The sequence below is a fragment of the Ranitomeya variabilis genome, chromosome 2 (genome assembly GCF_051348905.1).
Source record: "Ranitomeya variabilis isolate aRanVar5 chromosome 2, aRanVar5.hap1, whole genome shotgun sequence".
Lineage (NCBI taxonomy): Eukaryota > Metazoa > Chordata > Amphibia > Anura > Dendrobatidae > Ranitomeya > Ranitomeya variabilis.
In genome coordinates, this window is record NC_135233.1 from 684685845 (window position 1) to 684701841 (window position 15997).

Below are 15997 nucleotides of genomic sequence, written 5' to 3' on the forward strand. Positions count from 1 at the left end.
GTTGGTATAGGAACCCACCCTCCGAGCCATATGTGTATAACTTGCCTGATAATGATGTGAATGGTTTTTCGTCCTCCTGCTCCTCTTCCTTCTGTGCTACCATATCATCAATCATCACCTTAACCATTTTTTCAAGCAGGTATAGAAGTGGGATAGTAACGCTGATGACGGCGTCATCAGCGCTGGCCATGTTGGTGCAGTGCAGTGAAGCATGTCACACACATGAAGGCCCACTCATTGGTGGGGAAGTGGTGTTATGGAGAGCAACTCGATCGTGCATGCTGCAGCTGAAACTTCACTTTTGCCTGCTGCTGCTCTCACAGTCTCTCCAGCATATGCAATGTAGGATTCCACCTTGTGGGTATGACACATATGAGTGAAAAGGTCGAAGCGAGACTGCAGTACAGACAGGCAAGCAGCAGGGTGAGAAATCCATAAGCACACACATATGGCCGGACTTTCAGCATCAGCTCTGACATATGTGGGTAATTTTTAAGGAAGCTTTGCCCCACCAAATTCAGCACATGCACGAGGCAAGGGATGTGTGTCAAACTGACCTAGTCTAGAGAAACTACAAAAGTTTGACCGGTATCGCACAACACCAGGCCAGGCTTGAGGTTCAGGGGCACCAACCACACATCGGTTGTTAGGGCATTCTGCGCAAGGCTGTTTTGGCGCTCTGCACCACGCTGTTATGGCACTGTGCACCAGGCTGTTAGGGCACACTGCACCAAGCTGTTAGGGCACGCTGCACCAAGCTGTTAGAGCATAATGCATCAGGCCATTAAGGTATGATTCACCAGGCTGTTAGGGCACGCTACACCAGGCTGTTAGGGCATGCTATCCAAGGCTATTAGGGTATGCTACACCAGGATGTTAGGGCATGCTACCCTAGGCTGATAGGGCACTCCACACCAGACTGTCATGGCATTCTGCACCAGGTTGTTATGGCACACTGCACCAGGCTGTTAGGGCACTCTACACCAGGCTGTTAGGACACTGTGCACAAGACTCTTATGGCATTCTACACCATGTTGTTATGGCACTCTGTACCAGGCTGTTAGGGCATGCCGCACTAGGCGTTCATGGCACTTTGCTCTGGACTGATATGGCATGCTTCACCAGGCTATTAGGGGATGCTATACCAGGTTGAGACTAAAATGGCGACACAACTTGTGATCCAGCATTTAGACAGGCTTGGTCATGTGCTGAGCTGGCGAATTACAGCCACGCCAATACTTGGCATGGCTGTGATTGTTCCGAAAGTACACATATCCTAAAAGCTTGCTGATTGGCTGTGCTGCAGCCTTTCAACAAACTTTTTTCATCACCGAACACGAACAGTAAAATGGACTTTTGGGAAAAAGTCAGTTTTTGGAGTTCGGCACCAGACACTTGGTATCTTGTACAAACCTCTAACTTTACAGTTCGAGTTTGCTTATCTCTCATTAGGACATCTCAGAAAATATCTTAGTAGAACTGCAATAACAAAGGAATTTCATACACCAGTCTTCTGTCTATAGCCCTCTGGATGATGGTGAGCAACATTTTAATAATAGATGCACACTTTTTAAAAGGAAATGTGTCACCAAGTTTTTGTTACTTATTATGAGAGCAAAGAAAACCAAAAAACAATACCAATGGAATCCTAGACAACTCAACCAAACCAAAACACAAGGATTCCTAAAATATAACTTTTATTGATCAAAGTTAAAATACACAGTTCTAAAATTGAGGACAATACAATAAAAAATCACAGGGGAACTAACTGACCCCTGTCAAAACCCTACTCCTATCCACTACCTATTTGCGGGGGTAGGCACCCTGAGTTTCTGCGGTTGGTGCTCCCGCTCCTCGAAGGCTGGCCCTATAAGCCCTACAAATACCCTTCAACGCCTAGGAAGGTAATGTCACAGATATGGACCCAAAACCAAAAATATCATAAAAAATTAGCAAAAATAGTGTAAATAAATAGGAAAAAATTAGAAAAAACAAACTAAACAGAAAAACACAAAATTAGTGTTCCTTTACCCAAGCTGAAGACCCTAAATAGGCTGTTCACGCATCGTATACTTTTTGGGGTATATAGTACAAAAAACAAATAGAAAACCCCAATAACCTCATTTACAATAATCCATAAACCAAAAATATTAGCAAAAATAGTAGTATAAATAAATAAGAAAAAAACAAAAAACTAAACAAAAAAAACAAAAATTAGTATTTTTTTGCCCAGACTGACAACCCTAAATAGGGTGTTCACATATCATACATTTTTTGGGGTATTTAGTACAAAAAACAAATAGAGAACCCCAATCACTTCATTAGCAATGATCTGCAGATTTTTCTTAAGCAAAAATATCATAAAAAATAAGCAAAAATTGTATGAAAAACATATTGTAAAAAATAATCAGAAACATACAGAACAAAAAAACAAAAAAATAGTTCAGTCACCAACAGCTTGGATACCCCAATAGGGTGTATAGACCAAATATAGCTTTTTGGGCCAATAGAAAAGGGAAAAATTAATGTCCCATTTATGCAAGAAAACTCAATTATGGGAAACCACTCAAATGACTCAAATGACAAAAAAGGTATCTATATACGGTTCTCACACAATGGTGGGATCAGCAACAGCTATGTCCATAGAAAAAGCCTCCTTTAGTATCACGGCTAGTTCAAAAAAAGTCATTTCAAAGAGTGGAAATACCAGAGTATGATACAATTCTTATCCCAAAAATATGGGTATATCATATATCAAAGAAGTCATTCTGATGGCAATATCATATGTGAGCCAGATAAAGCATATTTGACACGAAGAAGAGATGAGGATATGGCCCATCCAGTCTGTTGAAGTCCTTCGATCTTGTTATAAATATAGGTCCAGCAGTCATGTAAATAGCCGCATATCATGCAGCAAAGGATAGTCATTAGGCCATATCAGGCATATCGGTGTGGCAACCATTTAAATGGCCAAATCATATGCAGCAATACCAGTCATTAGGCCATATTCGGCACTTTTACTCATCTGATTCACAAAGATCCTTTCACCAATGCTGCAGGTATCAGTCCAGCCACCACATCTCCAAGTTACTCATCTAATAGGGAAAATCCTTCGATGTATCGTCTGTATTGGCTGGACGGTCAGTACCCCTGATGAACCCCCGGTTTTCCCACGGGGGGGAAACGCGTTGGGCACTGTAAGGGATGGTATCCTGGATGAAGACGTTTTGATGGCTGGACTGATATTTACAGCGTGGTTGAAGGATTTTCCCTATTAGATGAGTAACTTGGAGATGTGGTGGCTGGACTGATACCTGCAGCATTGGTGAAAGGATCTTTGTGAATCAGATGAGTAAAAGTGCCGAATATGGCCTAATGACTGGTATTGCTGCATATGATTTGGCCATTTAAATGGTTGCCACACCGATATGCCTGATATGGCCTAATGACTATCCTTTGCTGCATGATATGCGGCTATTTATATGACTGCTGGACCTATATTTATAACAAGATTGAAGGACTTCAACAGACTGGATGGGCCATATCCTCATCTCTTCTTCGTGTCAAATATGCTTTATCTGGCTCACATATGATATTGCCATCAGAATGACTTCTTTGATATATGATATACCCATATTTTTGGGATAAGAATTGTATCATACTCTGGTATTTCCACTCTTTGAAATGACTTTTTTTGAACTAGCCGTGATACTAAAGGAGGCTTTTTCTATGGACATAGCTGTTGCTGATCCCACCATTGTGTGAGAACCGTATATAGATACCTTTTTTGTCATTTGAGTCATTTGAGTGGTTTCCCATAATTGAGTTTTCTTGCATAAATGGGACATTAATTTTTCCCTTTTCTATTGGCCCAAAAAGCTATATTTGGTCTATACACCCTATTGGGGTATCCAAGCTGTTGGTGACTGAACTATTTTTTTGTTTTTTTGTTCCGTTTGTTTCTGATTATTTTTTACAATATGTTTTTCATACAATTTTTGCTTATTTTTTATGATATTTTTGCTTAAGAAAAATCTGCAGATCATTGCTAATGAAGTGATTGGGGTTCTCTATTTGTTTTTTGTACTAAATACCCCAAAAAATGTATGATATGTGAACACCCTATTTAGGGTTGTCAGTCTGGGCAAAAAATACTAATTTTTGTTTTTTTTGTTTAGTTTTTTGTTTTTTTCTTATTTATTTATACTACTATTTTTGCTAATATTTTTGGTTTATGGATTATTGTAAATGAGGTTATTGGGGTTTTCTATTTGTTTTTTGTACTATATACCCCAAAAAGTATACGATGCGTGAACAGCCTATTTAGGGTCTTCAGCTTGGGTAAAGGAACACTAATTTTGTGTTTTTCTGTTTAGTTTGTTTTTTCGAATTTTTTCCTATTTATTTACACTATTTTTGCTAATTTTTTATGATATTTTTGGTTTTGGGTCCATATCTGTGACATTACCTTCCTAGGCGTTGTAGGGTATTTGTAGGGCTTATAGGGCCAGCCTTCGAGGAGCGGGGGCACCAACCGCAGAAACTCAGGGTGCCTACCCCCGCAAATAGGTAGTGGATAGGAGTAGGGTTTTGACAGGGGTCAGTTAGTTCCCCTGTGATTTTTTTATTGTATTGTCCTCAATTTTAGAACTGTGTATTTTAACTTTGATCAATAAAAGTTATATTTTAGGAATCCTTGTGTTTTATTATGAGAGCAGCATGATGCAAGGTCAGAGACCCTGTTTCCAAACAGATATCACTTACTGTGCTGCTCAGTGTAGGTTTTTAAAAAAGCAGTGTTTTATCAGCAGGAAATTATCATTAGATGACTATTTGGCTTGCTGCCAGGAAGTCCAACCACACCCTCACCACTGATTCGCAGTTTCTGCTTATGCACAGTCTACACAGAAAGCTGCCAGTCACTGGCCGAGGTTATACCGAGCTCAGCATTTAGAACCCTGGTAGGTCTGCAGCAGATCTAACAGTTTTTAATCAAAACTATGTAGTAATGAAAAGTAAGTGAAGATAACTGTTACGGTACTACATATGGTCCATCTTGGTGTGTTAATGTGACATTTATCAAACAAACAGCTAAATGTGGATGACCGCCTGTCGCACAATGAGGAGAACGCACAATAATATTATTAATATCTCTCCAGATAGCGACGACAGTTGCCTTCTCTCCTTGTGCGATTTCCCTAAGTCATTGCATCAATAGCAATGACTAATGACAGCAGTCTGAAACGCATTTGCAAGATTACACCGATACAGGACTTGCAACTTTTTTCCTAACTACTTTAATAAATTTCTGATTTAAACTGAAGACGTTGTTCTGGAATTCCCTATTTTTCTATTTCTGAACATTGTCACATACTGTACATATTGTAGATTGGACAACTTCGTACGTATTCTACTCCTAAACTGTTCTGAGCAGTGATAGGGAAAATCATAATGTGTTCTGCTTTACATTACAGATCGTGGCCCTTTATAATCAAGAGTCCAAAGCGATACAACAACCTAACATTTACAGAGGCCATGAATACATATCAATGGTCTAAGAAGAAAGGAAGTTCCTTTAACGAACGTGTAAAACAAATACCAATTAACGTCAGATGTTCTAAACATGAAAGTGGAGAGTGGAGTGTAAGTATATGCACTTTCGGCATTAAGCATAAATCAGTCCGTTGGATGTGGACAGAAATGTGCTCCTATCACTAGAAAGTAATGCAAGTGATGTTTGGTATGAACAGATGTGTGCTATTATAGGAACATAACTGAATTGTAATTACAGTACTAAAGCCAAGAGCCAACAGAAAAAGAGATCTTGGCCATAACCTTCCATTCCCGTGCCATCCAGCCAGTAACTGGGCTCATTGCCTCTACCTATCTGGTCATCAGGAAATCAATAATGCTTTCTTTTTCATGGGAATCTGTGGAGAAGCTAGGCAGCTGTGAACATCTGCTAACTCTAAAAATGTCTATAGTAAAATGTCTCTGATCAGGAAGCTGCACATATTATAAAACGCAGAGGGGCTGCTAGCTTAGAGCAGACCGGGGTCATCCTCAAATATAGGCAGACATTTCATTCATAATAGGAGCACCATTACAGCAGTGAGAAAAAATCATTGTCCACACATGCATTGCATGAAGAGGTCTTCTGGTGCACTGAAAGGGAACTTGTCACTCAATATATACTGCTAAAAACAAAGGAGCGCATGAATCAGTCAGGTATGTCTTTGTCTGAAATGCTGAAAACATAGTTAAGAGACCATCCTTTGTCCAGCTACCCCTCGCACAGCACTATTTGATTGACAGGTCTCTCCTGATGTACACAGGATATACCTATCAATCCAATAGAGAGGTGCTGTGAGAAGTTTGCCTGGGGTGGTGCTGGACTAGACACATGATATGGAAATTTGGGTTGGATAAATCTATCCCGGTGTGTGTGCTGCTGCCGTTCCCAATAAGACTGAGTATTTTGAGCGCTCAAGGAATGAGACTGCACACCATTGTTGTGTCAATAACATTCCATCAATACTGATACTAAATTGTACATACATAGTTTTATAATCGCATATAGAAAGGAGTGGTTAGGGGTTGTTAGGGGTGGTTAGTTAATTACCATATTGTCTAGCTCCTCTGTCATTGGTTATCTAAACATATATGGAATATTATGATTAATGCACATATGGATGCTGATTAAGCAACTAAAATGTAGCTCTGCATCTAGGACAAAGGTGAGACATCTGATCAGCACTTAATACATCTGGCGTTGTTCCGCTTTTGGATGGAAAACCCCCATACAGTCTGTCTGGCATATATCAGTTTATGTCAGCCATTTTAAACCATTGATTATAATGTATATATTAGCTGTGATTATATGAGTATATATGATTATAGAGCAGTATACATGCAAGTGAGATCTACATGATATATATATTTCTATCACACACATACTTATCTATAGTCCCCAGCCGGATCTTCAAATTATGGCTTCTTTGAAACACCACAAAAAAAACATATCTGGTCATTCATGTTGTCCTTGGGTTAGTGAGCTTCCCTTTAAATCTGGCCATGTTACAGTTGGGTAATATGTAGAGGCTTGAGTGCTGCTGCAATTATTATATTCAGCAGTGCTCAGTTAATTTTTTTGGGGGGCAGAGGCATAACCTCTATTACAAACCTCCCTTCACACTGCAGAAAGATTTTGAATGCAAGAATTCTGGCTCTCACAGACTTGTTTTTCTTTAATAAGCCCTCATACTCTGCACTCATTACTTGTATTAATTGCACCATTTGAACTCATTACCTGTATAAAAGACACCTGTCCACACACTCAATCATACTCCAACCTCTCCACGATGGCCAAGACTGAAGAGCTAAGGACACCAGAGACAAAATTGTAGACCCACCACAAGGCTGGGATGGGCTACAGAACAATAGGCAAAGAGCTTGGTGAGAAGGCCCTGATAGCACAATTGATGGCACAATTATTAGAAAATAGAAGGAACACAAAATGATTGTCAATTTCCCTTGGTCAGGGATTCCAGGAAAGATCTTACCTCATGATTCTGAGAAAGGTCAGGAATCAGCCCAGAACTACTTGGGAGGATCGATTTGGTCAATGACCTGAAGAGAGCTGGGACCACAATCTCAAACATTATCATTAATAACACATTATGCCATCATGGATTAAAATTCTGCAGGGCATGCAAAGTCCTCCAGTTCATGCCTGCACATGTCCATATGAAGTTTGCCAATTACCATGTGGATAATTCAGAGGAGGCAAGAGAGAAGGTATTATGGTGAGACCAAAATATAACTTCAATAATGGAGACTCCTTTTCTAAAGTACAGTATTTACTGAATTGTAACTTTGTAAGGGTTATGTACAAGTGATAGCTGATGCAAAGTCTTATGGATGGTTCCTTTACAGTATAAAGCATTTTCATACACACAGTATTCTTCCTCTTTAGTCTATCCCAGGGTGGGTGAAACATACAGTTTCGCCCTACTTTGTCACAGACTAGCTTGTCACCACATTCCTGATCAGAAAGTCTCTCTACTTGCTCAGTGGCTCCACGTCCTATTTCTTCCACTACTGGCACCCTGGATCTACCATTTGGCACCCCCACTAGTCCCACAAACTTCGTCCTTTTTAAGGCCCATTACCTTTGGCGCTTAGCAAGCTCAGGATTTTTCATGACACATCATCCTATTCAAGGACCACTTTTCTAGAAGGTCTCTCTGTCTCATTGGTCACCTCAGGATTTCACCATTCTCATCAGAACTGGTTACGTAACACTTCCTATTTGCACTTGAACTCGACCCTACCTAACTATCTATCTGAAGCAGTCACTTGCCCTAACACTAAGTCCTTCCCACTATGGGGTAGTCCCAAACATTAACCTACATTGCCCGACTAATTCATCTCTCTCATCGCTACTCCTCCGCTTCCTCCCCCTCTGCAAATCTCTTCACTGGCTCCCATTCCCTCAGCGTATCCAGTTCAAATTACTAATACTGACCTACAAAGCCATCCATAACCTGTCTCCTCCTTTTCTCTGAACTAATCTTCCGATATCTTCCCTCACGTAATCTCCGGTCCTCCCAAGATCTCCTTCTCTCCTCAGCACTTATTCGCTCCTCACCCAACATCCTCCAAGACTTCTCCCAAATATCCCCCATCCTCTGGAATTCTTTGCCCCAACGCGTCCGACTATCAACCACATTCGGATCCTTCAGACGGAACCTGAAAATTCACCTCTTCAGGAAAGCCTACAGCCTGCACTGACCCCGCAGCCTCCTCATCACTACCAAAGCTACCGCCTCACCAACACCGGAGCTCCTGCAACCCCCAACCTACTGTCTCCTTCCCCATCATCCTGTAGAATGTAAGCCCGCAAGGGCAGGGTCCTCTCCCCTCTGTATCAGTCTGTTATTGCTAGTTTGCTTACTGTAAGTGATATCTGTAATTTGTATGGAAACCTCTCATGTACAGCACCATAGAATCAATGGTGCTATATAAATAAATAATAATAATAATAATATACTAACGTCAATACCTAAAATACACTCAACTATCTTAGACTACTTACCTTACATACTCAGCCCTAAACTACACTTAGACACTTCGTATTCCTAACATTACTATAAATTACATCACACAGGAACATATCACATGGCACATTGCATTACAAGATATACAAAGACGAAGACATAATACACCCAATGCGATTGGTGTCTTCAGGGGTATGTACGTCACAGTATTGTCCTTCATCTTTACAACATCACAATTGAATTTCCATCAAGTAATTGCTGACAGATCGCAAATAGGCTAAACTCTTTTTCTCATCTTTCAGGATACATCGGGGGCTTATCTACAGCATTACAGAATGCTGTAGATAAGCCCCTGATGCCGGTGGGCTTAGCTCACCTTCGATTTTGGGGGTGACAGGTTCCCTTTAAGAGATAACGTGCCTGACACAATTAACTTTTTACATGGAACTGCTCAATTTAGTGAACATTTCATTATGTGATGAATAGTGTTGAGCATTCCAATACCGCAAGTATTGGGTATCGGCCGATATTTGCTGTATCGGAATTCCGATACCGAGTTCCGACATTTTTGTGATATCGGAAATCGGAATCGGAAGTTCCCAGTGTATGGTTCCCATGGTCTGGAGGAGAGGGGACTCTCCTTCAGGCCCTGGGATCCATATTCATGTAAAAAATAAAGAATTAAAATAAAAAATATGGATATACTCACCCCTCCGGCGGCCCCTGGACCTTACCGATGTAACTGGCAGCCTCCGTTCCTAAGAATGAGGAGTTTAGGACCTGCGATGACGTCGCAGCTTGTGATTGGTCGCGTGAGCGGTCACATGAGTGGTCACGCGACCAATCACAAGCCGCAACGTCATCGAAGGTCCTAAACTCCTTATTCTTAGGAACGGAGGCTGCCGGTTACATCGGTAAGGTCCAGGGGCCGCCGGAGGGGTGAGTATATCCATATTTTTTATTTCAATTCTTTATTTTTTACATGAATATGGATCCCAGGGCCTGAAGGAGAGTTTCCTCTCCTTCAGACCCTTGGAACCATCCAGGATAGCTTCCGATACTTGTGTCCCATTGACTTGCATTGGTATCGGGTATTGGTATCGGTGATATCCAATATTTTTTGGATATCGGCTGATCCCATCCGATACCGATACCTTTGAGTATCGGAAGGTATCGCTCAACACTAGTGATGAAACGCTACAGAACCCCATTCTAGCCTTGCCAATGATGGTTAGAAACAAGTTCTAAAAAACATATTTGCATGGTATAATATATTTCAGATTTTTACATTTGTCTTGAACCATATTTAATATTTGACAGCACCTTTAGGGTGTATGCACACGTTTATGTATTTGCTGCAGAAGCTTCTTTACCATTTTTGCATCCCTCAGCAGGAAAAGCGCAGCGGCAAAAACGTTGCATTTTATACTTGCATTTTTTATGCCAATTTTTCCCCAATCATGAGTACTAGTGAAATCTGCAGCAAAGCACTGAAAGGTCGGGGTCACACTTGCAAGTTCAATGCGAGAAACTCACGCGAGTCTCTTACATCAAGTCCCGGAACTGCCACCGCCACTCGGGAACGGAGCGTTCAGCTGCACACAAATGCATGCAGCCGCACACTCCGGTCCCAAATGCAGGTGGCAGTGCCAGGACTTAATGTGAGAAACTCATGTGAGTTTCTCGCATTGAAATCGCAAGTGTGACCCCTGCCAAAGAATTAACATGTGGCAGATTTAAATCCTCATACATTCTGCAAGTCACAAATAAGCAACGTGTGCACGAGACTCTAGGATTCTCATTCACTTTGCTGGCTTTAGGAAACCCTTCAGGTTTTGTGACAAATCCTGAAAAACGCTGCAAAAACACAATATGTGCACACAGCCTTAGACTTCCGAAAACTTTGGAGTGATACTATGTTTTAAAAATTCAATAATTCAACAAATTAACACAATCATTGAGACCTAATATAAATTTAATGACTATTTGCAGGTGCAAGGAATGTTGCTGTCACCCCCCGAAGTGAAGACGTATACTTCAGAAGCACCAGAATGTGCCTCCTTTTCTTCAGTGTCTTCCGCTGCAATCTCTTCAACAGTTAGATATCTGCCATTCGTACTGAGTACGGTGATACACTACATAATATAAAAGGCCAACAATGTGCATTTGCACCAATTATACTGAATCCAAATATAATTGCACTATTGGACCTATGGTTATTTTTACATAAAATAAAATATTTTTTTCTCAAATTGTTAATCTGAGTCATTTGTATAGCAATATCGTAATTATAGTAAATCTTTCTCTTTAATAGAATATATAATTTCTACTTTTGGACATTAAGCGGACTAGGAAGGGTATGAATATTTTAACCAATGAAATCTAAAATGCCAGAGCCCCAATGGATATAAAGACTTCTCTAACCGGCCAATAAAGCTTCTCTCTGTGATAATAAGTGCACATGGTTGTAAGATTAGAGGATTAAACATTGCAGTCAGGTGTTGTAGCGGTTAAAGATGCGTTCGATTCTTGGCACCTAAGGGCACCTAAAAGGTCCATGTGCCCATATGAGAAGACCAATACAGTTAAAGACTAGTGATTGTTGGGGGTCTTGAAGCTTGAAGTTATGCAACCATGACATTAGTGAAGGAAGGTAGGAAATGCGTGGTAGGCATGGTTGTGCACAGGCAGTGGCAGAAGCCACTTCTACTTGACAATACAAAGCTATCAGTATAAACCAAATTAGATATATACTACTGGCATAACTATGATGGAAATAAGGGATATATACTACCAGCAAAACCTGTTGTCTGTACAAGGTTCAAACAGGTAGTGGAGGAAGGAGAAAAAGTCCAACAAGTATCGTCACCATCTTTATGGCTTCCTTAGGGGTGATACAAATAAGTAGCCTGCCTTAAACTTTAATATTCACATTTAATTACAAAATAATTATCAACTGGAGGGTGAGACTCTACCATGGCACAGTTAAGACTGTGGGTGTGAACAGTGTAAGGTAACATAGTAACATAGTTATTAAGGTTGAAGGAAGATTTTAAGTCCATCTAGTTCTATCCATATCCTAACCTAACATGCCCTAACATGTTGATCCAGAGGAAGGCAAAAAAAACCGACTCCACATATGGCAATCAGACTAGTTCCCTGGATCAACGCCCTGTCAAGGAATCTAGTGTAAATAACCTCACTGAAGGAGTTGCTGAAAGTTCAGTTTGCGCATGCTCACTGTCCATTTCAATAAAGTTTATTTAAGTGAATGTCACACTAAACAAGGACACAGCTACGCATGCATGAATGCTGACATGCGGCCCAATGTATGTGCCAGGATCACAGTCCGAGCGGCAGATAAATATATCAATACTCATGCTCAAAATTTGACGTGCAACTGAACGTGCACAAAACATTGAGTTCTAGACCACAGGCAACGGTAGAAATGCGCAGGGGTGGACGATGAATGCAAGTCCTAAATAAAGACAACGCCTTTATGCACATGCGCCAACGCAATTACACATAAGTAAAAAACATATATTGAATATAAAACCCAAAGCACAGACAGTATATGGCCACATTCGTTTGAGGTAGTAGAAAGAATGTTATATTTGTGAGCAGCACAATATACAACCTATACTGTATATGAAATATGATAGATCATAGTGATAATGGTGAGTATGGTGCACATGTATGCGAACCATATAAGAAGTTGCTCCAGATGTTATAACATGCAAAAATGCACAAAAATGTAAAAATACAACATAGTATTTGGACTATCCAAAACGACACGAAGGTAAATATGATAAACACATGCTATGCACATCATGCCCTCTGCTGGTGAATATGGCAAACATTTTTGCAGCCATTGGCTGCCATAAATACAATTATTCCAGCATTAAATTGTGAAAAAAATGATAATATATCAGCATTGGGAATGTGTCGCATAAAATAACCTGTACAGGTATGTATGATATAATATACTGTACATGTGTGCATCCTTAGGCTGCCGTCACACTAGCAATATTTGGTCAGTATTTTACATCAGTATTTGTAATCCAAAACCAGGAGTGGAACAAATAGAGGAAAAGTATAATAGAAACATACAGTACAGACCAAAAGTTTGGACACACCTTCTCATTTAAAGATTTTTCTGTATTTTCATGAATATGAAAATTGTAAATTCACACTGAAGGCATCAAAACTATGAATTAACACATGTGGAATTATATACTTAACAAAAAAGTGTGAAACAACTGAAAATATGTCTTCCCAGACATATATTCCCAGAGATGCTTAGCACTTGTTGGCCCTTTTGCCTTCACTCTGCGGTCCAGCTCACCCCAAACCATCTCGATTGGGTTCAGGTCTGGTGACTGTGGAGGCCAGGTCATCTAGCGTAGCACCCCATCACTCTCCTTCTTGGTCAAATAACCCTTACACAGCCTGGAGGTGTGTTTGGGGTCATTGTCCTGATGAAAAATAAATGATGATCCAACTAAACGCAAACCGAATGGAATAGCATGCCGCTGCAAGATGCTGTGGTAGCCATGCTGGTTCAGTATGCCTTCAATTTTGAATAAATCCCCAACAGTGTCACCAGCAAAGCAGCCCCACACCATCACACCTCCTCCTCCATGCTTCATGGTGGGAACCAGGCATGTAGTGTCCATCCGTTCACCTTTTCTGCGTCGCACAAAGACACGGTGGTTGGAACCAAAGATCTCAAATTTGGACTCATCAGACCAAAACACAGATTTCCACTGGTCTAATGTCCATTCCTTGTGTTCTTTAGCCCAAACAAGTCTCTTCTGCTTGTTGCCTGTCCTTAGCAGTGGTTTCCTAGCAGCTATTTTACTATGAAGGCCTGTAAAGATGTGTCTGCTGCTTGAACTCTGTGTGGTATTGACCTGGTCTCTAATCTGAGCTGCTGTTAACCTGCGATTTCTGAGGCTGGCGACTCAGATGAATGTATCCTCAGAAGCAGAGGTGACTCTTGGTCTTCCTTTCCTGGGGCGGTCCTCATGTGAGCCAGTTTCTTTGTAGCGCTTGATGGTTTTTGCCACTGTACTTTGGGACACTTTCAAAGTTTTTCCAATTTTTCGGACTGAATGACCTTCATTTCTTAAAGTAATGATGGCCACTCCTTTTTCTTTACTTAGCTGCTTTTTTCTTGCCATAATACAAATTCTAACAGTCTATTCAGTAGGACTATCAGCTGTGTATCCACCAGACTTCTGCACAACACAACTGATGGTCCCAACACCATTTATAAGGCAAGAAATCCCACTTATTAAACCTGACAGGGCAAACCTGTGAAGTCAAAACCATTCCCGGTGACTACCTCTTGAAGCTCATCAAAGCAAAAGGTGGCTACTTTGAAGAACATAGAATATCAGACATAATTTCAGTTGTTTCACACTTTTTTGTTAAGTATATAATTCCACATGTGTTAATTTATAGTTTTGATGCCTTCAGTGTGAATGTACAATTTTCATAGTCATGAAAATACAGAAAAATCTTTAAATGAGAAGGTGTGTCCAAACTTTTGGTCTGTACTGTATGTACCACTTCTGCATTTATCACCCACTCCTGGTTTTGATTTGCAAATACTGATGTAAAATACTGATCAAGTACTGCTATTGTGACCGTAGCCTTAAAGTTGCCATGTGAAATACTCCTTTATAATGATGACATAGGTAAAATAAATGCAACTCAGAGGCTGCCATGTACAAAACATTCTATAAGAGAATGCATACATGCACTGCCAAAGGACTGCCATAAACAATATATCTTGGATTGTAAATGTTATGAAAATATGCAAAACAATTTGATTGCTATGGACATACAGTATATAACCATGAAGTGAAGTGCTATAGATGAAATGCCTCATATGATGACAAACCGTAGGATGCCTGAAAGTATGCTGAGTTGATTAGAGGGAGACTGAGGTAGTTAGGCCACTTATTAAATTAATTTGAACAAAATGCCTATAGGAGAAAGATCCACAGTACAAGAGTAAATTTAGCCAGATGCTTCCAGCCCTGGAAAGGGACACGCGCATGCAAGAATGGTTTTCCTCGAGAGACCAGTGAGGCATACACTGTGCATACCAGCAGTGTAAGTGGCATAAGAAAGTTCTGTGAGTCATTTCACACATTTTTTAGACCATTACCAGCAGAACAGAGTACAAGTCTGAAACATTGCGAATTACAAGAGAGGAAAGTGTAGGAGTATTTCAAGCTCAATATCATTTCCATCAGCGGCATTTTGACCCCTTTGCATTTTAGTCTTCAAGAATAGGAGAGTGATCTGAGCTTGCCGATCATGCCTTAGAGGTTATGTCATGCCCGACAGCCAGCGCCCTCTCAGAATGTGTCTTCAGCGCTGTTGGTGGTGTCCTGACAGATAAGCGCATGTGGCTGTCCCCTGAAAGTGTAGACCTCCTAACTTTGATCAAGAAGAACCCCAGTTGCAGGCTGATCAGACTAGGCTATGGTGTATTTTTTAGTGTGATGCATTGATCTCGCGTTATTCCAGTATGTGACACCTTTGTGGTGTCTTCTGTGCCTACTGTTGCTATTGCTGCTGATGTTACAAACATTTTTTTTTAAATGTGGAGACTCCACATTGATGATGCCACTTTAGTGGTGTTTGACAAGATTTTATTTGAAATGTGGGGACTCCAAGTTAGGTCTCCAGAGTCACATTATACTATGTCTACTCTGGAGAAATTGATGCCACTTTAGAGGTGTGTTACAAGAATTTTTTGAAATGTGGAGACTCCAAGTTGGGTCTCCATCTGGTGGGTTGCCTGTAGTGGAACGCATGTCAGAGGCCCATTATACTATTTCTACTCTGTGGAAATTGATGCCACATTAGTCGAGTGTGACAATAATTTTGCCACCCCAAGTTGTGTCTCCTTCATGTGTGTT

At 40.6% G+C, this 15997-nt stretch overlaps 1 protein-coding gene across 2 annotated transcripts in view; it reads left to right on the forward strand.

Annotated features, from left to right (window-relative positions):
- Positions 1-11311, forward strand: part of MOXD1 (monooxygenase DBH like 1) — a 323635-nt gene extending 312324 nt beyond the window's left edge. For both annotated transcript variants that reach the window (XM_077292824.1, XM_077292823.1), the window contains exons 11-12: positions 5475-5643; positions 11052-11311. In XM_077292824.1, coding sequence (XP_077148939.1) covers positions 5475-5643; positions 11052-11207 — 325 coding nt within the window. In that variant the 3' untranslated portion in view covers positions 11208-11311. The remainder of the gene's footprint in view (positions 1-5474; positions 5644-11051) is intronic.
- Positions 11312-15997: the final 4686 nt, after the last annotated feature.